Genomic DNA, 25184 nt, shown 5'->3' with positions numbered 1-25184 from the left:
TGGGCCCACGCTCAGGTGCCACGCTGACACACAGTGCCAGGAGGCCGGAGAGAAGGCGCTTCTTCAATACACACAAAGGTTCTCTCTCATCAACAGCACGTGTTATTGTACCATTATTCATCGTTTGTACAATGGAACACGTTGGACAGGAAAGAAACCAGTGGGCTTTATGGAGCTGGCTTGTGATGAACTGTATGACGAGCTCACTCTGTAGACTTTGAATCCTTGGCGGCCATTTTGAACTTGGGGCTCTACCTGATCAAGCACAGCTAAGCTAGTCGAAGAAAGGCTAATACAGCGTTCAGAATATTTAACGGCCAACTAATAGAAGTGCAGCGTTTTTCCAAATTTTAATTTTTCGGCCATGATAGCAAGGTCAAGGATAAGAGAAACTTTAGCTGTTAGTATTAGCTAAGTAAGTGCTTAGGTAGCCTCCCGTGTGTGAAGAAATTAAAACATTTTCTTCATTTATATGTAATTTTTTTTCAAGCTACCACCCTGTAATGCAGTGTGACCAAAGACATTTCAATATTTTGTCCTTAAAATATCAAACTTTCCACATTTGTGTTTGGAAAGCAGCAAGGATGCTAGCTAGCTAAACATCCTGCTAGTTAGCGTCGCCATTCCCCGTCAAAAAGCCTCCGATTAGATTTTGGATTATTGCAGAAAATACGATGTGTAGCTAACGTTTATGATACTATGTGTTTTGTTCAGTAAGATAACCTTAAAAAATTAACACCACTTTTATTTTTTCTGAAGCGTAAATGCAATTGCCAGACAAGCTAACGTGGTCACATGCTAACGTCGCCACCACAATGAAGCTTAAAGCTGTTTGGTGTTATGATGCTCTGTGGTCTCGTTTAGCCGAACGTTAGCAACCGTATTTTTAAGGAAAAGGCTACAAAAATCAAGAGTGGCGTATTTACTGATGTTTTTATATCGTAGAAACCAAAAACCCACTGTTTTTGAGACGAGAAAACCGGGAGTGCAAAAATGCTCACTCATTTCGGGTTTTCCGACTCATCCTGAAGCACTCCACTTGCAAATACTCTCACTGGAGCTTTGGTAGAGTGCTGCAAGCATTCAAAATGGCCGCCATGGGATATGGGACTGACCCAAATATAGATCTTTACTTATTAAACATGGTTGGGGTCTGTCCACTCAATTCATGATGTAATAGAAACAATAGATTAGTTAATGATACGACATCAATTCTCTATTATTTCAAGCGTAATGTCTAATGTTACTTTAAAAGATATCCACTGCCGAACTTAATAAAGAGGCTAAAAAAATGTTTAATGAACTGACCCCAACCTCACCTTGAAAAACAGACCGATTCACGTCTGCTTTCAAATGGGCATTTAACCGGCCAACCACAGCGTATTCCTCACATGTCGTTTCATTGGAGCTCCTGTAGAAAATAAGCCAGCTTCAAACCCAAAATGCAGATAAAGAAGTTGCGGTACCTAAACATAGTAGGCAGACAGCTCCTTTTGTTTCTTAACAAACCTGAAATAATTGTCTCAAAGCAACTTCCACAAGATTAAAAGTTGGAACATCTCGATTGGAACACAACTGTTGTCAATGCATTTCATCGTATAGCAATACATTAAGAGTGTTTGATAGATACGGATCAACAAGTCCATGTACGTAGTTTAATGATACAATTTGTATCAAACAAGGTTTTTCTCTGTCTAGCATGGATTCAGCTGGGATCTGCTACAGACAACAGCAGCCGCTGTGGGCCAAAAGCACAGCAGGGGAGTCCGTTAAATATATTTACATTACATACATGATTTACTGATGTCCACGTGTTCTGTCTGTAGCAGATACCAGAGTTGACCCAAAATAAAGGGCCAGAGAGAGAGAGATAGAGAGAGAGAAAGAGAGAGAGATGTCCCTTACTAAAACTAAGGTACACACGACAGGGTCACCCATCTCTACAGCTACAACTCTGACCAAAATACTCACGTCATCTCAAATAAGACGACTATCCTTCGAACACCCATTTTTACCAACATGGAAAAAGCCCCACAAATGGCCGCACGTCACACAAAGAGATTAATATAATACACAGACCTCGGTCAAATAGTAGTTTCAAACTGTCATGTGAGGATGGAGTACCAGATGTGGGTTTGCCACATAAGAAAATCATGTTTAAATACTTATTTCTTTATAATTATGAAGTACAAAATCCCGTCCATGTCGCGCACACTGTTCGACTCTGGTCAAAAGGTGATGGATGCTTAAATAATCCTTCATATCCCTCAGATTTTATACAATACCAACTCACGGATTTGGCTGTAAAACACAAAAAGTGCCTTTTGAATTCGATGCATAACAAGTCCTGCATGTGAAAGACACGTCTAATAAGCTACTTAATAAATACAAATAAAAAAAGGCTAACTGGGCAGGTCTGGAACAATCTCCACAAGTTGCACTTTGTGTCATAGATTTCGTCAAATGACTCGCTCTGCCTGCACTTCCTACAGTTGAGTTGATTTAGTCATTGCTGCGCAGTGACCAGAGCTGGTTTTGGATTATCTTCAGCATTTCATATCCTTAAAACGTAGGCAATAATGTCATAAGGAAAGACAAAGCTCTCCCTGCAGACAATCCAAAAGCATTCCAGGATTTAAAATTCCGCCATGCGAAGGCCCAGCTTGTGTTTCCCTATTTTTACTCAGACTACATAACTGCTGTTGTTTCATAATGATACACGGACTCGTCCTTCAGTTGTCAGTATCCTGTTTGAGCTTTCTCCGCAAGTATAGCGGCCGCCAGCTGCTGGGGGTCTGTGATGTGGGGGCTCCTGGCCATCACCCGGCTCACCAGCTCCGAAGGGAAGATGTTACACAGGTTGACGTAAACCTTCTCCCTCATGTCCCCGTAGCGGCTGTGTGCAGGGGATTCTGGGTGCTGCTGCATGTAGGAGGGAGCGGCGTGGGAGGGCACCGTCAGGTGAGCGCTGTGAGGCGGGTACGGTGGGAGCGGAGTGCTCGATGGGTGAGGCGGGTGAGGAGAGTGGGAAGGGGGTGGAGGGTGGTTTAGGTAATGTGTTGGGGATGGGTGGAGAGCTGGGTGGGAGGAGTGGTGCTGGGTGTAGCCGTCCTGTGCCCAGGGAGGGGCGTGCCAGGATGACTGCCGTGTGTCTGGCAGGCTCTGGTAGGCAGACGGCTCGTACCTGGATGGCGGCAACGGAGGCTGTCTGTAGTATGTGTCCCAGCTGGGCAACGCTTTTGTCCGGTGATGATGGTGTGACGTGGAGAGGTGTTCATACAGATGTGAGTCTGACACGCTCTCTCCTCGTGTGGGGGCCAGGCAGCGGCCGAGAGGAGAGCCAGGGGGGTGAGGGTTGGTCTGCGTCAGGGAGTGGTAGTCGCCTGGGCAGCTGGAGCGTGCAGCCAGTGGCTGGTGCTGGAGGTGAGGGGGCAGGGGGTAGAGAGGGCGCTTTGGTGGAGCCTCTGGTGGAGGCTGATCGTGAGCACAGCTCTGCCCGCGTGCCAGGTGGTAGCTGTGCACTCCGGTATTAGAAGCATGGCTGTGTTGGATATTTGTGTAATCTGCAGGATGAAGGCCACATAGTTCATGGTTTGATGTGGCGTGATGGGGATACAGCCGGCTGTGGGGGTTAGCAAAATGGACGCTGTCTTCCAGTAAGGTGTCCGGGGGGCACCCTGGACACGGCCTTTCACTGTACGAGTCGCAGCTGCTACCGCAACTCACGCTGCTTTCGCTGCCGCACTCAGAGCCCGCTGAGCCCAGTCGCAGGTCTGTGTCATTGGGGAAGCGACAGTCTGGGCTGCGTCTCGAGGAGAGGCTCAGGCCAGAGTAGGCACGCGTTACTGAGTAGTAGCTCAAGTCCGGAGACTCACAGTGAGGGTAAAGGTCATGGGTGGGAGCTGGGAGACTATGAGGAGTCGCTGCTCTGGTCTGCTGGTCCTGGGGGAGGCTGAAACTGGAAGGAGGGCCTCCTGGGGCTGGAGACATGCTGATACTCCCACTGCTACTGTTGCTGCCACACATGCTGCTCTTCTGGCTCTCCAGCCTCCCTTTCGCCAGCAGCTTCTCCTCAGCGTCGCTGTACGACAGAGCGCGGATGCTGGGGTCTGACTGCCGCTTCGGGGCGCCTTTTTTAGCGTCAATGCTGCCGGCTGGCACGCTGTGGCTCTTCACCAGCCCAGTGTCGCCCTGGTTCTTTGTGGTGACGCAGGTCTTGGCACTGGCGCGCAGCTCGTCAGCCACAGCACGCTGGGGCTGGGCACCTCTTTCTGGGTGGTAGTACTTACACTTGTGGCCGTAAGTGCACTTCTTTCCTGGAGACAGAAGAGTAAATATGGTCCAAATGGACAGAAGATAAAATGCATTGTTATTTCTTTTTGGTGTGTGTCTGTGTTCTCACCGTATGGACACGGCTGTTTCTTCTGCTCCGGCATGACAGGTCTTTTCCTCAGGAAGTTGTCCAAGCTGGGGCCATGACGACCGAGAGGGTCATCTGGGGGCATGAATCTGAGAGATGGGAGGGAGGATTATTAGAAAATAAAAAGGACCCGGTGATTTAAACCAGTAAAAACTCTGAAATTCTTTTAACACCACGTCACTATGATCTGTCCCTCAGTAACGCACTTCACTCACTTGTCATTGACAAAAGAATACATGAGCAGCCGCTCGTCAATGAACTTCTTCCACTCAGGCTTCTCATTAGCCAGGTCTCGGTAGTTGTCATTGGAGACGATGATGCCGTCTGACTCATAGGCCAGCTTGACGATGAAACGGTCGTCATAGCAAACCACGCGCCGACCTTGGACACGCCGTGACGGAGTGAAGACCAGGATCTTTTCCTTCTCCAGGCGACGCAGGATCTCCTGATCTGTGTGAGGGGAGGGGTATGGTGAGGTCGAGAAAAACAAACGCTGTGCTGGAATAAACTCGCCACGTGTGTTTGTGTCAGTCGGCCTCGTGTACTGACCTGTTATGGGGGCGTCCGGGCGGGACTGCTCTTTCCTCCACGCTGGCACAAACACAGTGATGTCATGATGGCCACGCTCTAGGAACCAATCCACAGCCAGCTGGATGCCCTGGCAGGAAAACACTTCCTTGTTGCCATGGCTACAGGACATAAGTAAGAGGCAGAAGGTCATAGCAAATTAATATGGTGGGTTTTGATGTTGGTTTTTCAGCAACACATGCGCCATTATGTAAAATTGTGCAGCGTGGAATCGATAAAAAGTTATTTAACAATTATTTAAAGGTCCCATATTGTAAAAAGTTTTTTTTATTACAAAGTAGGCATGGGTGCTACAAATACTGTCAAAACACAGAGCAATGCATACAGTCCATTTATAGAAACTGTGCCTTTAAAGAAGCCGTCAGGACTTCTGTGTAGTTGTGATGTCACAACTATGCTAATATAGACTGTTTATAAACTTGTGTCGGGATGTCAGTTTCGGTTAACATTTGTATTGATAGCCCAACACCCTTTAACTGCTAACTAACTGTTTAATTTTTAACGAAAAAAAAAACAAAATAGCGTGAAATACAAGAAGCCTTGTCTTTTAGTCCGACGTTCCACTGACCCAATGTGAGCTTTAGCGCCACATTTCAAAGCGCTACTCATTTAGAAGTGGTGAAATTTTAAGATTTCATGCTGTAAATGGTAATGCTATCCTGGTGGTGGTGCGCGTTTGGAAATATAATGGACTATCGGGGAGTAAGCGGCCACATTTTTAGCCGCAAAACCCCTTTAGCATCGTCAACTATGTTAGCGCCACTAGCCTTTTTTAGCGTGTCCGAAACCTCATTATGAAATCAATAGTACGTAAATTCCAAACTATTCCTGGAACAGACGGATGACATACGGACGGATTATTGAGCTTTGCTGAGGTTGCAACATGATTTAAGCTTTTAGTTAGCCATGCTAATAGCTTGGCTACACGGATGTTGGTCAGTTGTTCCATAACTTTGATCCAGACTGAAAATATCTCAACTATAACTATTTGGAAGGTGAAAGTGCTGCTGGCAGCTCCCTGTACTTTTTCATTGGAAAAGTTCTCAGAATAAATATATACTTAATTGCATTTGAATGTAGTGTTTTGTCAGTGTTTATTTTTTTAATTCTGTGTCAACTGATTTTTACAGCAGACATATATCGGTTGTAAATATCGGCTATCGGTATCTCTGTTTCATAATAATCTGTATCGGCATCGGCTCTGAAAAAAACATATCGGTCAATCCCTAGTACAAAAGAAACAAACGCTGAAAAGATCCTGACTACTATCTATATACACGAGGGTATGTTGAACAATGGTATACATATTGAGTACGTAGTGCATAGTACACAATTTCGGATGCAGCGAAAGATACGAAATGGGTCGCTTTGTGTTTCCTGTTGAAATATTTGTTAATGAAGTAGCTGACAGGAAGTAAAAAGGAACCAAAGCTGTTGTCCTAGCAACAGAACAGCAATGAGACACCAAGAGCACAGATGTTGAAGACCTGGAAACTCTGACCAATCAGCGCAGACTGGGCTTTTTAGGTAAGGGGGGGGGGGGTCCTTAAAGAGACAGGCGCTAAAATGGGCCGTTTCAGACAGGTCTGTTCATGCACACATTCCGTGCAAATTCTAAAATGTTTCTGAACATTAAAGCATGTCAACGTGTTCTAGTAGAAACCCTGAATACAAGTATGAACCTGAACATGAGCAGAATGTGTTAACTTTATTAACCCCTTCAGATCCCCTGTGTCCCTGAAGAGTCTGCTCACCTCATGGCTACATTACTGCCGTCCACCACAATTGGCCGCAGGTTATCCTGGTCACACAGAGAGTCCGACGGACAGGGTGAGTCCGACCTCTGGCTATCCAGCAAATCAGAGCAGCCACAAGAGGAAGAGGAGGATGAGGAAGATGAGGTAGAGGCTAGTGATCCAGCCGGCTGCTCACTGTCCGACTTGGTGCCCAGTTTGACCAGCTCTCCCAGTATGTCATTGATGAGGGTGTCAGGGCCAAGCTTCGACAGCACCAGCCTCACCGTCTCCTCGGAGTAGCCCAGCTTCAGGGCAAACTCCAGCTTCGCCTGGTACTCCTTCCCGCCAGCCTCGGGCGCTGGCTCTGACGAGGAAGGACTGGGCTGAGGCTCAGGTGGGTGCTTACATGGGGAGCTGGGTGAGGACTGTGCAGGGGTGTCGGGTTCAAGCTCGGATGAGAGTTCAGATGGGAGCTCAGGAGGACCCTCAGTGCCTAAGTCCACACACTGGGTCCGACAAAGCGGCTGGTGGGTGTTTTTACTGTGAGTAAACCCTCCCTCTCCTCCATCCGGGTCGGGGCCGACCGCAAGGGCGGCGCCGGAAGACGCCGCCGGCTTGCACTCTGTGTCGGACCCGGCATTTTCCTCCACCTCGGCCGGCAGAGGGGAATTGGCGGTGCTGCTGTTGCCGGAGCTTTCCCCCTGCTCCTCCATAGCAGGGGGCCCGTCAGCGCAGCCAGCCTGCCGGTCGGCCCCTGCTACGTGGAGATACTCCAAATCCAGCCCCAGGTCAAGGATGTGGCCTGCTCCTGCCTCCACATGGTCCTTCTGGCCCATGGGTCTGTCACAGACATCCAGCACACGGGGCCGACTGCTCCCTTCTCACAAAGCTCGACTCATCGGTGCCTAAAGGAAGACACAGACGAAGTTGATTTAAACCATGGAAATAATACATGTATAGCAAGGGCACGTGTGTGTGTGTGTATGTGTGTGTGTGTGTGCATGTGCAGAATATTAATGCACTGTTTTAAGGAACTGCACAGCAGAATTCGTTGTACAACGTGCAGTAACAATAACGTCTTTCTATTCTCCTGAACTGCACGAGGAATCATTTGCAAAGTGAGAATTTGCATTCAGGCTGTATTGTGACGTGATAATTTAAAGTCAACACAGACTGTCACTTTAGGAAAATCTGACCTTTTCCCCTTTATTTTCTTAGGGAAATTTCCGTCTAAGCTGTTCGCACACTGTGGCTCTGAGCTGTTATTTACACTGGCTCTGACTCTGGGGCAGTTGGGGACTCCACTGAGGCACAGGCTGGCTGACACAAAGAGCCAATGGGGCCTCTCACCCTAATTAATGGACTCCCGCGTTTTCTTTTTTTTTTTTTTCAGTCTGGCCCCAGTGTGTTTTTACAGGGCCACGCCACAGCACATTAATCTAAGGGGGTAACAGAGGGTGAACTGTTTAAAAAAAGACAGCGAGCCGTTGGCGATGGACCCTTCCCCCTCACATTCTACCTGGTAATTAAGGTCCATATGCTTCTTCCCACTGGGGTGGTGGAGTCACTCATTAAAGCACTGAGGGGCTCCGAGGCCACCGAGCCAATCAACATTTGCGCAATCGAGCACCAAGGACATGGGATCTGGTTAGGCTAATCTGATTGGTGTCAAAGGTTTAGCTGTGCGCAAATTACAGGGAGCACTTTGGAAAGTTAATCTGAGATCAGGAAAGTGATACGTTAATCTCAAGAAACAAAATTGCAGGCCTGGTGTATGCTGACTAGAGTTAAAGGGATGGTTCGGAGTTTTTGAAGTGGGGTTGTACGGGGTACTTAACCATAGTCAGTGTATTACATACAGTAGATGTCAGTCAGCACGCCCCCAGTTTGGAGAAGCAGGCTGGAGTCTGACATGGAGGCTAAGTAATATACTGCTGTGGATGGGGGCCAGCGGCCAAATGTATTTTCGCCACACAAAAAACATCAAAATCAGTTAAAGTGTATGCTGTATTTAAAGTATTTTTGACGCTTTACCTTTCAGGTTCAGTTCCCCAGCTATGCTCTTGTCAAAGACTCCATTGACAAAAACAGTCATTTTAGCTCACTGAACACAGGAGCTGCTAGTCTACCACTACTACGGTCATTACTTAGTTTGTGTGATTGTGCGACTTTGGTGAATCCGAACGAACCCTTTTAAATGCCAAAGTCACACCATAACACAAGCAAAATAACTCACTGAGGCAGCGGTAGTCCAGCAGCTCCTGTTTTTTAGCAATGTTAAATCACTGTTTTTCTCAATGGATTCTGGCTGTGAAGAGAGCAATATAACAGCTTCATTTTCCTGTCAAAAATCACTCTCTGACATCAAGGTAACGCAGTGGAAATATTCTAAATATTGCCTAGAATTAAACTGATACTGATTTTTTTGGTGAGTCTTTTTTAGTAGGTGGCTAAAATACATTTTGCTGCTGGCCCCCATCCACAGCAGTGCATTGCTTAGCTTCCATGTCACACTCCAGCCTGCTTCTCCAAACTGGGGGCGTGCTGACTGACATCTACTGTATGTGACATACTGTCTGTGGATAAGCACTCTGTACAACCTTGCTTCAAAAAATCTGAACTGTCCCTTTAAGTCTACATTAAATTTAGGCTTTAAAGTTTCAGTATCTATGGCGCTTCCAAATAGTTTCTACAAATGCAAATGTGCAGCTCAACATTGGCTCAAAATCAACCCAGGCCCGTGTTATCTGGATCAAACAGATGATGAAAGGGGAAGTGACTTAAAGAATGGTGGGTGGGGGGCGGGGAGGAGTGAGTCCGCATTTTATGAAAAAGGGCTGCCTAGCAACGCGGCTGAGCTACTGTTGCTAAGCTACAGCTGTTGAAAGCATTCTCCCCTCTAAATGCCAAGACAGAGGCTGCAGCGCTCAGTCGGCGACCCACCTCTCACACACACACACGCACACATGAACACACATTACAAAAAGATCTGGTGTGGGGGAGGGAGGGGCTTAAGTGTGCCTTACTGGCAACCCACCCTGCCACCCAAGACAACAACAGCTCTGCAGGAGTGATGAGGACTGGGACCTTGGCACCAGCAAATGTGGGCGTTGATGGTGTCCATGCACACGTGAACACACACACACATCTACCTCAGCTAGTGACTCATGCTGCTGTGGAGAGAGTGGGGCTGCTGGGAACATTTCATGCATACTCTACTCTGCTGATGGTCCAAACTGACACATCTTTCTATTAAGTGTCTCTAAGGCATCAGGGGACTGGTGTGTGGCAGAAAAGTACAACTTCTGCTGGGGTCTGTACCAAGCAAGTGCGTTCCCTTCGATTAATTGTACAGCCCTCATTAAATTCACTTAGTCACAGCTGTATGTCAAAACACATTTGAACGCTACACTAGTCTGTAGCTTCTTGTTACCTTACGTACAAGTGAATTCCATACACTGAGGTGCACAGAATTTAAATCAGGTAAAATCCCGTGCACCCTGATACATGTATGAAACCTCACTGCTAAGAGCTAACTGTGTCAATAGCACCAAATATTAGGGATGCATTATGTACGATTTTTTGCCGATATCCGATATGCTAACAACACATTTAACTGATAACCAATGCCAAACATATTTACTTTCGATAGGGTGGGGAATGCCGAAAAATTTCACACCTTCATTTGGTTCGGTTCACTTTCACACTGCAAAGCGGACCAAACCGCCTGGACAACGTCATGCAGTTACAACAGCTGCTCGTTTGGGGGCGGTATTGCCCAAAACAACCACTGACCAGGAAGACAAAAAGCGGGAAGAAGAAGAAAACCCGGCTTGGTCACCACAGAAACACCAAGCACCAAAATGCACTGCGCTCTACGTCACTTCCTCTCTTTGGTTCACTTCCTGCGCTCTACGTCACTTCCTCTCTTTGGTTCACTTCCTCTCTTTGGTTCACTTCCTCTCTTTGGTTCGCTTTATAGTCCATTTGCATTTCCCACTGTAAGCGAAACACACCAGGGTTCACTTGCAAGTGAACCGAGACCCCAGTTTTCAAGCGGACCAGGGTTCGCTCGTTTGGTCCACACCAGAGTTTGAATGAGCGTTCACACCACTCCAAACGAACCGAACTATCCGTAGAAGAGGACCAGGGTTCGTTTAAGGCGAACCAAATAGCGCCAGTGTGAATGCGTCCTAATAGTTCATTTTAAAGCCCGTATCGGCTGATACAAATGTTGTCCTGATATCATCGTGCATCCCTACCAAGTTTCTCAAAGTGTTATCTCTAGGGATGTTCCAATCCGAGGATGGATCGGGTATCGGCACTGATCACGTTATTTTTACAAAATCAGAATCAGTAATAAAAGATCGGAGGAATCCAAACACCAAAAATGTCCAGGTTTTTCATTTATGTTGTTCATTGTTGCCTCCGCTTTCCAATGTATTGTAACCGAGCGTCCTGGGTTCGCCTAACTGAGTGAAGCTAATGAGCAATAAACGGACAGCAGTCAAACAACAGGTTCAGCAGCCACTGCTTCTCTCTTTATTCTGAGCAACACAACCACACCTAACGGCGGAACCTTGCCTACCACAGCCCTACAGCAACTCTGGAGGGACAATTTGTTTACAATTCGGAATTTGTTTACATTTTGTGCTGCTGAACCACCGATAACCTTTTTGGATACTATTTAAATAAAAAATAAACCTTATGGGACAACTTGGATGCATTCTTTTTTTTTCTTTCTTAATGCTTTGCAAAGTATCGGATCGGACACGGTATCGGACTCGGTTTCAAAATAAAGGACTCGGTATCGGATTGGATGCAAAAAAAATGTGATCAGGACTTCCCTAGTTATGTCATATCTGCTCAGATTTGTAATCTTGCGTATTACTTCATCAGACAGCTCCTGATTTGATTTAAAGTTTGCAAAGTTTATATTACTTTATGAAGTTCTCCTAGTGCTGCTTTTAATTTTCAACAATCTGGAATTTTGCCTTCTTAGACAAATAGAGAACAATATGTAGAGAACTATGTTAATATTCCTCAATGTAAGGTAACATAATTAGTATAGTTGTATACGGATGTCACGCAACTGATCATCAAAGGCAAAAAAAAATCCCAATATATGACCGGATACATTCACAACAATGCAGAATAATCACGTGGGAATGGATTCTTCAGGTTTTCACAGTCAGTTGTTCCTGATGTATCTAATCTAGGGCGACAACTAATGACTACTTTCAATGTTATTCTGCTGTCGAACTGAAACAATTCATCAACCAATTGATGAGTCAATCGACAGGAAAATAATCGCCAACTTTGATAATCAATTAATCATAAAAGTAACTGAATGCAAAACTGGAAGAAAATGCTTTTCCTGCTTTTCTCTGTCTGATATATTAAACTGAATATCTGTGAGTTCAGACTGACAAAACAAGACATTTAAACGGGATGCACGATATTGGTTTTTTTTGCCGATATGTGATATGCCGATATGTAACAACTCATTTGACCGATATCGACATATCCTGTTTTTCCCCAACCTAATTTTAGTGATCATCAAGTCTCTTCTGTAGTGGAATTAACATCATATCATGCATGTATACTGAAAGCTTATTTTAAAGCCAATATTGGCCGATACCAATGACATACCGATATTATCATGCATCCCTACATTTTATGTCATAACCTTGGACTTTAAGAAGATGGCATGAACATTTTTAAACATATCATAGACAAAACAATTAATCAATTAAAATAAATGTCACATTAATGAAAATAATCTTTAGTTGCAGCCCTGTTCTGCTTTTTGTCCATTTAATAGATTAAATGTTTGGTCTATAAAATATCAAAAAACAGTCGGAAAGTGACCATCAAAATTTTTTACAGCCCAAGTTCACATATTGTCTGAAATAAAACATTCAAAACCTACAGATACAACTACTAAAGTCAGAAAAAAGAAAATCTGTACAACTCCTATCTTATTATTTATCAAATATCTCACTGAGCAAAGTTCCAACAGTCAACCCTACAATATTGTTGAACCCAGCACTATCGTCCAGTGTGGTCCAACTCAGAATAATGCATTCAGTTGCATTGTGGGATTCTCAAACCAGGCTTAGCGTTAACAGACCAACGGCATCGCCACCTCATCACACCATCTCCAGACCTCCAGGCTGAGTGGGTGCATCTTTCAAACATCAGCGCGCCGGCTCCCACACACAGCAGCACTGCCGGCTTTGATGGAGGCAGTAATGAATATGTAACACAGTCCTTACAGCGCTTTGTATGTGGGAGCTTTGTGTAAAAAGTGTGTGTGCTGAGGGTGAGAGAGGGGGTAAAGGGTTCAGGGTGACGGGGGGAGTCCGGGAGGGGGGGCTGTCTGGCGGTATAATCGCTGCATGCCTGATACTGTGCAAAAGTTATTGTTAAAAAAAAAAAAAAAAAAAGGGGGCCGTACCAGAATAATCAGCCGGGGGAATACGATGTGTGTGTGTTGGTGCATCTAGATGGCGCGCTAGGCTTTCCCCGCCAGCAGCAGGGCAACAGATGTCTGCTGAGTGCTACTCGCAACTGGTGTCTCCCCACACACACACACACACACACACACACACACACACCCCTGCCTCCACACAGCCAATAGAGCGAGGATAAAGACGCAGCAGGACAGACAGCCTCACACACACACACAGAGTCAGATGTGAAAGCTGCACACACACTTTCCGAAGCCAGCATCTTCAGCCGATGCTCAGTTTGCCTCCTCTGGCCTCATGTGACCCAGATAAGAAGAAGCTTGCCCCCCAAAAAACACCCCACAACACCGACCCACCCCCCCATCAAGCCTCATATCAACACACATCACACTGTTTGAGATTCAAGTGCAGCACCGGTGTTCCAGCTGCACACTGAAGCAAAGGTCAGATGTAGCCCTGTGATTACTAACTCTTATGAGTCTGGGCTGCATGTATACAAGTCTTGTGATGATGCGGTACACATGGTTTAAACTTAGACCACTTCATCTTTTGTGTGCACGTGCAAAACCATCATCAGGCTGCACCTTCTGCACTTTAAAGAAGTGTGAAACTGAATTATGATGCTGTAGCTTTGCAACCTGTCGTGCAGGTCCCCTCGACCCTCCGGACACGGGCAGCAAAAGTCACGGTTGCTTTTTTAAGACAGAGATCACAACAGGAAGCTCAAGATTTCAGAAAAAGAATCGCACTCACCAGGCCGTTCCGGATCAACAAACAATGACGAAAGAGATCAGCTCATTTCCGCACATTTAAATCCCTGAAACTGAAGAGAACCAAGTCCTAAAGTTCCCAGGTCCAAGGCCGCCGCTCGTGTTTACACGCAGGTACAGCCCAGCATCCAACTCGGGCCACCTCTGTCCTCACTGCTCCTCCAGAGCTGTGTTGTTTTATCTTTCACACAGGAGCAGGCAAGTTGGACAATGCGTGGCAGAACAGATGGAGCAACAATGTCTGCCATTCCCTCGTTTAGAGTGGCTGCTTTTCCACCAATCAGAGCGCAGCGGCCTTACAATGAGGCGCAGAGACAAGGAGGAGGAGGAGGAGGAGGAGGGGAGTGGCTGTGGGCGAATGCCTGCAACAGCCAGTTTCCCCAAGGCACGCGTACTCAAAGTGCACCAGCACACACACACTCCCCTCCTCGGCCTGAAAGGGCTTCCCCTGTGTGGCCGATGAATCAACGAGGGGTGGGCGGCTCGACAATAGAGCCACACAATGGGAGGCTGGGGAGGGCAGCTGCAGTGTGAGGGCTGGTGCTATTACGGCCCGGGGCAGCAATGGAGAACACCTGGCTGCAGAGCGCCACAGTCACTCTCCACTCTTTGTCTTGTGCTGGGGGGGTGGCGGTGGCGGTGGCGGGGGGCAAAACAGAAAGAAAAGACCAATGCTGGCTGAAAGACTGGCGTGGCCTTTAAGAGANGGGGGGGGGGCAAAACAGAAAGAAAAGACCAATGCTGGCTGAAAGACTGGCGTGGCCTTTAAGAGAGTGCAAGAGGAAAGAGGAGAGTGTGGCCCGGCTGAAAGGGAAAAAGGACAAGTGTGGGGGGTGACAGACATCAAAAAGTTTTATGTCCCAATGAGTGTGAGGAGGGGACCTGCTCCTCATTGTTGCAGCACACTTAGGGCAGATGACTCGGAAGCACAAATCTTCGCCTTTCTGTCCTTTATGTGATCACAGAGCCCTTGTGCAAATAACAGAATCTGAGTGATTTCAAAATAAAGTCACACCCACATTCATAAGATACCAAAAGTAATGCAATAACATGTTCATGTGCACCAGTGTCACTGATGCAAATGCTTATTACAGACATAAAAGTTTGACATTGCACAGTTACACAAGCTGCAAGAACTGCTTGACTTCATGGGTAGGGTTGAGAAAGTAAGAAAAAAGAGAGGGTTAAATAAAACGCACAGAGCAAACACAAGAAGAATGTGTAGTAGCTTTGCATCAAATTAAATATTTGAGTCGTCTCCACATCCCAGAGGCAGTTTCTCTGTCAAAATAAAAGCAGCAAAATAAATTTAAAAAATGTGCATTGTACTCACATACTGAGCACTTACAGTCGTCACCTCCAAATCCAGAGTTCTATTTCATAAAAGCGTCTTAGAGGTGGGAATCCCCACGATACGATATTATCGCAATCCTGAGATCCGATATTATCACGATATGTTACTGTAATTTGAAATTATTTTTTTTTGATATGCTGAGTATTGTGATAACATATACAGCATTAAATCGCAATTTCGAAACTGCAAATTATGTCCCCCAAGGAAAACATTGTCAATATGTGTTTTATTTTATTATGTCGTTTTTAGTGCAGCAAAATATATCTAGTGCGCTGAAAAAGTAATTTATTCAATTCTTATGTAGGTTAGCAAAAGTTGAACTGGTATTTGCAATAACAATAATAATAATAATTAATATTCAGGATGGGCTGTATGCACGATATTGGATTTTTTCTGCTGCTATGTCGATTCGAGATGCATGCAATTAGACGTCTAAACGATCAAACGTCAGCCCCCTCGCTAGTCGGCACCAGAAATATTAGTCGGTTAAACCAATTAGTGTTTTATTCATGTACAAGGCAGCTTAACTGTCATGCAGCCGCCCGCCACTAGTGGTTGCTACAGAGCCATCAGACAGCAAACCCCCTCCCCGTGGTAATGTTTCAAATACTTAACAATAAATTGTGCTAAATTTTAAATGTTTTCTGAGTGCTTCCTTATTTTTGGATTAGTGGACTAGTCTTAATTAAATTTTTTGTTTAGTCGACAGGGAAATTCGTCGCCAGGAACATCCCTATATCCAATATGCCGACATATAGGCTAACAACTCATTTGGCCAACAACTGATACCGATACCGAATTTGTTACCTCTCAGCTGGATCACTGCAATTCTCTATTATCAGGTAGCTCTAATAAGTCTTTAAAAACTCTCCAGCTGATCCAGAATGCAGCGGCACGTGTACTAACAGGAACTAAGAAACGAGAACACATTTCTCCTGTTGTAGCTTCTCTGCACTGGCTCCCTGTAAAATCCAGAATTGAATTTAAAATCCTTCTCCTAACTTACAAAGCTCTTAATGGTCAGGCTCTGTCATATCTTAGAGAGCTCATAGTGCCCTATTATCCCACCAGAACACTGCGTTCTGAGAATGCAGGGTTAATCGTGGTTCCTAAAGTCTCTGAAAGTAAAACAGCAGAACACTCTTCTGTGGAATTATCTTCCTGTTTCGGTCCGAGAGGCAGATACCGTCTCCACATTTAAGACTGGACTTAAGACTTTCGTTTTTGGTAAATCTTATAGTTAGGGCTGGCTCTAATAGTTACGACTGGCACTTGTAGTTAGGGCTGGCTCTTGTAGTTTGGGCTGGCTCTAATAGTTAGGACTGGCTCTTGTAGTTAGGACTGCTCTTGTAGTTAGGGCTGGCTCTTGTAGTTTGGGCTGGCTCTAATAGTTAGGGCTGGCTCTTGTAGTTAGGGCTGGCTTTAATAGTTAGGACTAGCTCTTGTAGTTAGGGCTGGCTCTTGTAGTTAGGGCTGGCTCTTATAGTTAGGGCTGGCTCTTATAGTTAGGGCTGGCTCTTGTAGTTAGGGCTGGCTCAGGCTTGCCTTGTACCAGCCCCTAGTTAGGCTGATTTAGGCCTAGTCTGCCGGGAAACGTCCTATAATACACCAAGCCCCTTCTCTCCTTCTCAAATTCTGAAAAGTTGGTTCTTCTTCATTTGCTAACATCCATGTCCTATAACTGCATGTCACTAACTCAGCTTCTTCTCCAAAGCCTTTGTGCTCCACTGTCTTGTAGGTTCCTTCATTTTTTCCCCCGTTAAAGTTTTTTTGGGGGGAGTTTTTCCTTATCTGCTGTGAGGGTCCAAGGACAGAGGGATGTCGTATGCTGTAAAGCCCTCTGAGGCAAATTGTGATTTTTGATATTGGGCTTTATGAATAAAATTGAATTTAATTAAATCCTCACATTTGAGAAGCTGAAACCAGAACATTTTTTATTTTTTTTTTAGCTTTAAAAAAAAAGAGACAATTTATGAGTTGCAGAGTAATTGACAGCATAATCCAGGCATGGAAGGCAACATGTCTGCCAACACAAATATTAATTTAGCCAGATAAGGTCAAATATAAGCAGAATCTATCTTGGCAGCGAGACATTAGTGTGTAATCTACAGCAACAACAAGCAGTCGGTGGTGTCAGAGTGTTTCAGTGTGTGTCCTCCCTCAACTTGCCAAATAAAATAACAGTTCTTTCAGCTTAGTGGCTCAACAGGAAAGCAACTGCCTGATTAAATAAGAATGTGTTCGGAGTCAGCTTGCCCGGCGAGATAAGGCAGACGAGGGGAGATACAACAGCTGACCAACTGCACGGCATCCGCACACACAGACAGAGGAGCGCTCTGTCGACCATCTGTCCTAACAAACAGGTGTGTGTGTTGCTCCCAACAACTGCAGCGGCAGCAGGATGATCGTTTTTCCTCTTTGGAGACAGATGACAGTAAACGCACACAAAACAAACACAAGCTACGATTTCAGTAACAGCAAAGGAGCAGTTCTTTGAGGGGACAGAGAGTCTGGAGCTTGGAGGTTCTTTGCCTTTTGCTTAAAAATCATTCATCATTGCCAGTTAATTACTATCTTTGTAGGTTTTTCAGCATTAAACCCATCTGGCAGCTTAAAACAAATACTCTAAATCATTTGCATACACTATCTGACCTGCAGGTCTGAGCAACAGAAGGAGACCCCTTGCCCTCGTGACCTCCCTGACATGTCCTCTGACCCGTGCACTTCTACCAACCACTGAAAACACCCTAAAACAGCCGTATAGATTAAGTCACCATATCATGGCAACAATCAGCAGCTCGGTGTACGTCTGCTGCATGCATGTGTCATTCAATCAATACTCACAAACTGAACTGATGAAGTCGAACATTTGAAACACCACAGCTGCAGCTCCAAATCAATCAGATCGTTAAAACCACAATGAAGAGTTCTTACATTTGCAAGTGAACTGTATGACTGATAAGTCAGCACGCCTCCAGTTTGGAGAAGCAGGCTGGAGTCCGACATGTACGCTAAGCAACGTACTGCTGTGGATGGGGGCCAGCAACAAAACATATTTTAGCCACCTAAAGAAAAGTCTCACCTTAAAAAATCTAATTTAAGTGAGTGTATGCCATATTTAGAATATTTTTCACTGCTTTATCTTAATGTCAAAGAGTGATTTCCAACGGGAAAATGAAGCCATTATAACGCTCTATCTTCACAGCCAGACTCCATTGAGAAAAACAGTGATTTAACATTGCTGAACGCAGGAGCTGCTGGTCTACTGCTGCCTCAATCAGTTAGTTAGTTTGTGTTATTGTGTAACTTTGACGTTTAAACGGGTTAGATTAAATTCACCAAAGTCACACAATAACACAAATTAACCAACTGATCGAAGCAGCAGTACACCAGCAGCTCCTGTGTTCAACAAGCTAAAATCACTGTTTTTCTCAATGGAGTCTGGTGGCTTTGACGAGAGCATAAATGGGGAACTGAACCCGAAAGCTAAATCGTCAAAAATACTTTCAATACAGCATACACTTCAACTAATACTGATGTTTTTAGGTGGGACTTTTTTCAGGTGACTAAAACACATGTTTTGTCACTGGCCCCCATCCACAGCAATACATTGCTTCGCTTTTGTGTCGGACTCCAGCCTGCTTCTCCAAACTGGTGGCATGCATACTGACATCTATGATGTGTAACACACTGACTATGGATAAGTAACCCATACAACCCCACTTCAAAAAATTCCGAACTGCTCCTTTAAAACCTGCAAACTGACTCCTTGCAAAGTGGAAGCTGCAGCCAGATCTCCAGCACACTTTAAGTTAAGTGTCAGGGAGGATGCACAGGAGTTAAAACAGAGGATGACATAAAAGACAGCAGCTGGGGCTCGTGCTCATCATCATCACCCCCACCCCTTGCTCCTGCTCTGATCCTCAGGGAGCCACCATCAACCATTGTGTAACAGAGACCCAGCTGTCAGAGAGAGCACATGCACATGAACAGTGGACAGGTGGGGTTTAAACACAGTCAGTGTTCCTTCATGAGAACATGTGCAAGCTTTCTGCTCAGGCCTGCTTCACTCCACAGCACGCAAACTCCATTTCCTCTCCTCTGAAAACATTATCACCTGGTGTTCAAGTCAAACAGGTGACAAACAGCACAGCAGCATCCCCCGTCATCTGCCTGTTGAGCAGCAATCCACAGAAACTACATTATGGATGTCGGGGAGCGCGCAGGGGCGTGCACGGTCACTGCAAACCAACACCGTCACGACCTCCCTGCAGCTTTCACCCACACCAGCCCCGCGGCTCCTCGGGCTCTCGGGTCCGCTCGGCAGACGCTGTGTACGGGTACTCACCTGGTTCAGGGGCCGCCGCTGGAGCCGCTCGGTTAGCTTTGTGATAAGATGAGCAAATGTTCCCATCACATACTGGCGACGCAAAACATCCGGCTGGATTGCAGCGTGACCCAGCCAAGCTGCGTCAAGCTAGAGAGAGTGACGAGGCAGCTTCCGCTCTGACGGCGTTTCACAATAAAAGCATATGCGTAGTTAAGTTACTTCTTTTAAGCGTTTCATTTGAAAAATAGACGTGTAACTTAATATTCGTAGTTATTTTTATTTGTCTCCAATCATCTTACCTTTGTTTGGTTTGTGATGTAATAACTATTCGACATAGGGGGGAAAAAAACTACTACTTCCGGTACTCAAATTGACCTGAAGACCTCTCCTATTTGGAAGTTTATCATATGTCGCTAATAACGTTTAAAATAACGCCGTTGTTGAAGAATTAGAAAGTTTTTTGGCAAACTACAAACTACATTGTTAAGTATTGAAGCTGGCTTTACTCCACTAAATGTTTGGAAGCCATACAAAATGGGGTGGACCATGAGGTGAGCGACGTCGCCATCTTGTGGTCAGCCAACATATTAAAACCACTGACAGGTGAAGTGAATCTGGAAAACCTTTAGTTCTGGCATTCATGTAGATACCACCTGATATGTTCCACACACTCAGACACCGGTTGCAGACCAAGTACCCCCCGTCATGCCAACAGTACTCCCCAGTGGCCCAAGAAACGTGACAAAAAGCTCAAGGCGTCCACCTGGCATCTAAATTTCCCAGGTCCCAATCTGCTCAAGGATTCTTGTGATGTGCCGGTACTCCAGATGTACCCCTAATCCAAGGTGGGGCCTCCTTGGATCGGACTTGACCCTTGACACAGGATCTCTGGGAGTGTCCTGCTGTGTCCGGCACCAGTGCGTTGGTGGCAGATCCATTTAGTCCAGTGGGTTGTGAGGTGGGTTAATGGCACGTGCCACAGATGCTCCTTCAGATTGGGATCTGGGGGATTTGGAGGCCAGGTTGACACTTTGAGGTCAATAGTTCCAACATAAAACTGCTCACAACAAGGTCTATGGATTATCTTAACCAGCTGGGTCATGATTTCTGCAAAGAGACATTGCTGTTAAGTTTCTTAAATGTACTTTACTGGCGATGTGAGCACCACAAGCCGAGCGCCATCTAGTTCCATTATGTTGGAGAGAACTCTCTGGCCAATATCTCCAACACTCAGCAACTCACACTAAAACTATTATTGAGGAATCTATTAAAATAAATTTCTACGTGGAGGGCTTGGGAACTCTGTTAAGTTTTTATGGAGGGCTGATATTGCCAGACTAGCTATGGACTAGGTTATATAATGTGGGTCAGCAAGCCAAACAAATATTTAAATGTTCTATACAACAAAATGGGCCTTAATAGATATATAAATGTCAGATATTTCAATTTAATAGATTTATACTCCAATAGAATTCAGATGTTGGTATTTTTTAATCCACTTAAAAAGTATGATTTTATGTCAAAAACACCACGTACATGACCTCTCTTAGAAACAAGACTTGGGCAAAATGGCAGCATGAGGTAGTAGACACATAGTCACATAAAATATTCAATTAACAACATTTAAAAAATGGCAAATAGCAGAATAACAAATGATCCCGGAGGCATAGAGGAGAGAGTTGGTCTATTTTATAGGGTCAGTGCTTTGGATTTAGGGTGATATATTGTCAGAAATTGAATGTAATAATTATGGTTTAATGTTTAATCACCTGATAATGAGAACTGCAGCGTTTTCGTTCTCTTAGAGTGACCATTTATATCCAGGAAAAACACTGTGAAGCTGCGTTATTTAGTGTTTCTATCACCGGGTCCATTGCCTTTGGAGAGGAAGAGACCTCTGTGGATAATTCGGCCCCTGGTAAAAACCTCCTGAAAGTCTGGATCCTTTAGTTAACAGAGAAAAAAGGTGAGGCAGCCCATCTGCGATGAACCAAACAGCATAGGGGAAGCACTGATGCTATGTGAAACTGCTTTATTTGGTGTTTTTGTTGGTTTTAATAACCTGGTTGATTTGTTTTGGAGAGGAAGAAACCTCTGTGGATAATTTGAACAATGAACACTTAAGGAATTCTGACCAGGACGCCATGCCTGGCAGCCTGGGAGCAGTTTTTGCTGGTTGCAGTTTGCAATCCTCACCACTAGATGTCACTAAATTCTACACACTGCTCGTTTAAGTTAGATTCCACATGAAACATGTTGCAAATGTGGTTTTTACATACCTGGTGTGAGGTATAGTTAAAATAAAAACAACATCACACTGTAAATTACTTCTGATTTTATTCAATGGAAAAAAAGACCTTCAGGAAAATACAGTAATTCCCATAGTACACACAGAGAGGACATAAATTAGAGAGGCATGGCAGAGACGTCTGAGGGGGGAACATGTCACCTGGCACCTGGGTGGTAGAAAACATTTGATCCAGACTGCCACACGGCCAGGGGCACACTGTGCACGATGCAGGATGTAGAGGAATCAGTGAAATCACACTCTATAGACTTGTGTAATCCATAACGTGAGCAAAAGTCGATTATTCCTGTACACAAACGTCTAAATGATAGTACAAAAAGGGAATAATACAAAATACAAAACAGGGAAAAAACTGCCCTCAAAATAAACCATAAATATTCATATCGATGCACATTGGTTTAACAAAACAATTGCTTCTGTAAACATTTCCAACATAAGGTGTGCATTACAATTTAAAAACCACTGCAGTCGCATACTTATCTGAAGGGTTACATAATAAAAATCGCAGAAACAAGACTAAAAACTAAGTCAGAGTTAAAAATATGCCGCTTAGTTCACGCCGTCTGAAGTGGTTCTGTAACACTGCTATTAGAACGTGACTTTCTTTGCTTTCCGCACATGATCAGACAGTGAAAGCGCCGCATTCCCGTGTTCTGCAGCTCTCAGCAGGTCCCACCTTGGACAGTGAAGGCACCACCTTTGCTGAGAGCGGGGTCAAAGAGTCGAGTGTAGGGTGGAAGGGGGTGGGGGTGGGGGGGGAGTGAAACCTCGCGAATCTCATGAGTCAGGTTTTCACTCGAGCATACACACAGCTGCAGGATGGATTCTACATTGTAACAGTGGAATGAGACTGTCTCGTATGAAAAGGAAAATGAAGGAAATTCTGGGATGGAATAATAATCCAGTTAAAGTCTCTTCAATTCAGACTGGTCTGAGTAAACGCACGGCCTGTCCGAAGCTCAAAATGGCAAAAAAAAAAAAAGAGGTCCAATATTGAATCACACGGTTGGTTCCTACAGTACGCGAAATCCAAACTTCACTTTTAACTTCCTGTAGAGGATTTCTTACAATTCTAATCAGCTGGAGACCCCTCTAAGGCAACCGTTTAGCTCAACATTAAGCTAACGTCTCCTTCGAAATAGAGTCAGATGATAGATGTGGAATTCAAACGTCGCCGTGGGAGGACGATCACCCGATCCTTTCAAGGAGTGTGATGTTCAAAGCTTCGTCTCAGCCCTCTGACGCATGCTGCCTTCATTCCCTTCCTGTCACTTCTGCCCGCTGGCCTCCATGCTACCTTAATGGCCACCTGCTAATTCTGCATGTCTAATTCACAGTTTATCCTAGCCCTACTTATGACTGATGTTAAAGGAAAAATCCACCTGGGAAAAACAAGCTTTTGGTAATGCATGTCACATTTGGGGTTTGGCTAGCAACGGAAGCAGATTGAGGGCAAGAGACGCAAATCACAAAATGAAATAAGCCCTAAAAAAACGACATCTTCATGATAAATAGGGTGGATTTTTCCTTTAAAACTCATCTATGGGTGAGTCCTGCATTCTTATGCTTTATTTATGTGCAGCAAGTCACATACAAAATATACAGTGTATGAAAAACTGGAGCTAATGTTTGTCGCCAACATGCTGCCATAAACAGGGCTACTTCTGTCCGACATAACCTACAGTACGTGAGGCAATGTGGTAAAAGTCGAGATAGTGTCTGTAAAACCTGGGACAGTCTGAAAGCCTACAAGGTTGATGTCGTTAGTATGTACACGCTGATATCCAGTACCCTGTATTTAATGGATATATCAAGAAGGTCCCTTAAAAAAAATCTTCACTTTAAGGAGGAGAAGGCAAAGAAAGTGAAGATACAGAGGCAGATTTACATGTCAAGCCTTACTTATGTGGCTGTGAACTAGTGTTAAATGACATGCTTGACGTGGAAATCTACTGGTGGGAGTTAATTTCACCTGAACAGGATCTGGACTAAACACAGCTACAAACGGCTACACTCAAGGTGTGGCTCAAAAGTATTCGTCGATACAGTAACAGCCGCATTTAGCCTCTTATCGTCCCCTTCAGTCATTCACATGCTCAGTGTTTCCTCCATTCACACATACACGATGCAAAGTTTTACTATGACACATAAAGATTAACCATCAACAGGCAACAGATCCCGCGTCCTGCAGAGGAAGAGGAGGAGGGGGATCGGCTCGAAGGTTGGGTGAGGACAAACCTGGAGGCTTGTTTGGGGTTTTCTGCTGGAACATACTTAGTGAACTCGTGACGATGCACACAACCAGAATGCCCCTCCTCGTCCCCAAACGCACACCTGTTCCTGGCTTCGTTTCATGATTACAGTCCAATCCGTTGTTTGTTTGCCCGAGCAGGCCAGAGAAAGCTGTTCTCTCGGTTTTCTTCTTCTTCGTCGTTGGTCATAGTCACAATCGTCATCTGTTGGTCACTGCTTAGGTCTGGTCGTTGTGTTGGTTGGTGTGGTAGGATGTCGACTACCAGCTCATGAGGGAGGAGCGTCCCAGGGTCATGAAATACACCTGGCTGGCACCTCCAGCGCGCACAGAGGCAAAGAAGACCTGATGGAGAGAAGACAAAGGCAAAGATGCAGGACTCAGTGGGCGTTTTCAGGATGGGAAAGGGTGTAATCCAGATAGTAGTTTGTGGCATATTTTCCTTGACAAGAGAGCTGAAAATTAATCAAGACAGTTGAAAAACAGAGAGAAAGAGTAGGAAGGAAGGAAGGAAGGAAGGAAAGACAGGAAGTAGAAGTGCTGCCTCGTGGTCGTATGCCTCAGCGAACCAATTCTTGAGTTGCGGCCACAAACATGTTTTGTGAGGTCACAGTGACCGTTGACCCTCAAATTCTAACCAGTTCATTCTTGAGTCCAAGTGGACGTTTGTGCCAAATTTGAGGAAACTCCCTCAAAGCCGTCTTGAGGTATCACTTTCACAAGAATGAGACGGATGCGAGGTCATGGTTACCTCTGACCACCAAAATCTAATCAGTTCATCGTTGAGTCCAAGTGGACGTTTGTGCCAAATTTGAAGGAATTCCCTCAAGGCGTTCTTGAGATATCATGTTCACGAGAATGGGATGGACAGACANAAGGAAGGAAGGAAGGAAAGACAGGCAGTAGAATTGCTGCCTCGTGGTCGTATGCCTCAGCGAACCAATTCTTGAGTTG

General features: G+C 45.1%; 2 protein-coding genes across 14 annotated transcripts in view; both read right to left on the bottom strand.

Annotated features, from left to right (window-relative positions):
- Positions 1–348: 348 nt before the first annotated feature.
- Positions 349–19813, bottom strand: LOC126401935 (probable ribonuclease ZC3H12C). Of its 2 annotated transcripts, none has more exons than XM_050063500.1 (6): positions 19690–19813; positions 6763–7649; positions 4970–5109; positions 4636–4870; positions 4403–4509; positions 349–4316 (listed from the first exon to the last, which is right to left on the bottom strand). In XM_050063500.1, exons 2-6 carry the CDS (start codon positions 7578–7580, stop codon positions 2740–2742), a joined length of 2877 nt encoding a protein of 958 aa, XP_049919457.1. In that variant the 5' UTR covers positions 7581–7649; positions 19690–19813; the 3' UTR covers positions 349–2739. The 2 variants fall into 2 exon arrangements, with proteins under 2 accessions (XP_049919457.1, XP_049919456.1); XM_050063499.1 differs by lacking the exon at positions 19690–19813 and adding an exon at positions 13971–14195.
- Positions 19814–21995: 2182 nt separating this feature from the next.
- Positions 21996–25184, bottom strand: part of LOC126401687 (mitogen-activated protein kinase kinase kinase kinase 4-like) — a 43780-nt gene continuing 40591 nt past the window's right edge. For all 12 annotated transcript variants that reach the window (XM_050063093.1, XM_050063082.1, XM_050063083.1 and 9 more), the window contains one exon: positions 21996–24575. In XM_050063093.1, coding sequence (XP_049919050.1) covers positions 24492–24575 — 84 coding nt within the window. In that variant the 3' untranslated portion in view covers positions 21996–24491. The remainder of the gene's footprint in view (positions 24576–25184) is intronic.

This window comes from Epinephelus moara, chromosome 15 (assembly GCF_006386435.1).
Source record: "Epinephelus moara isolate mb chromosome 15, YSFRI_EMoa_1.0, whole genome shotgun sequence".
NCBI classification, from domain to species: Eukaryota; Metazoa; Chordata; class Actinopteri; order Perciformes; family Serranidae; genus Epinephelus; species Epinephelus moara.
This window is presented reverse-complemented; position numbering and strand designations above follow the sequence as displayed.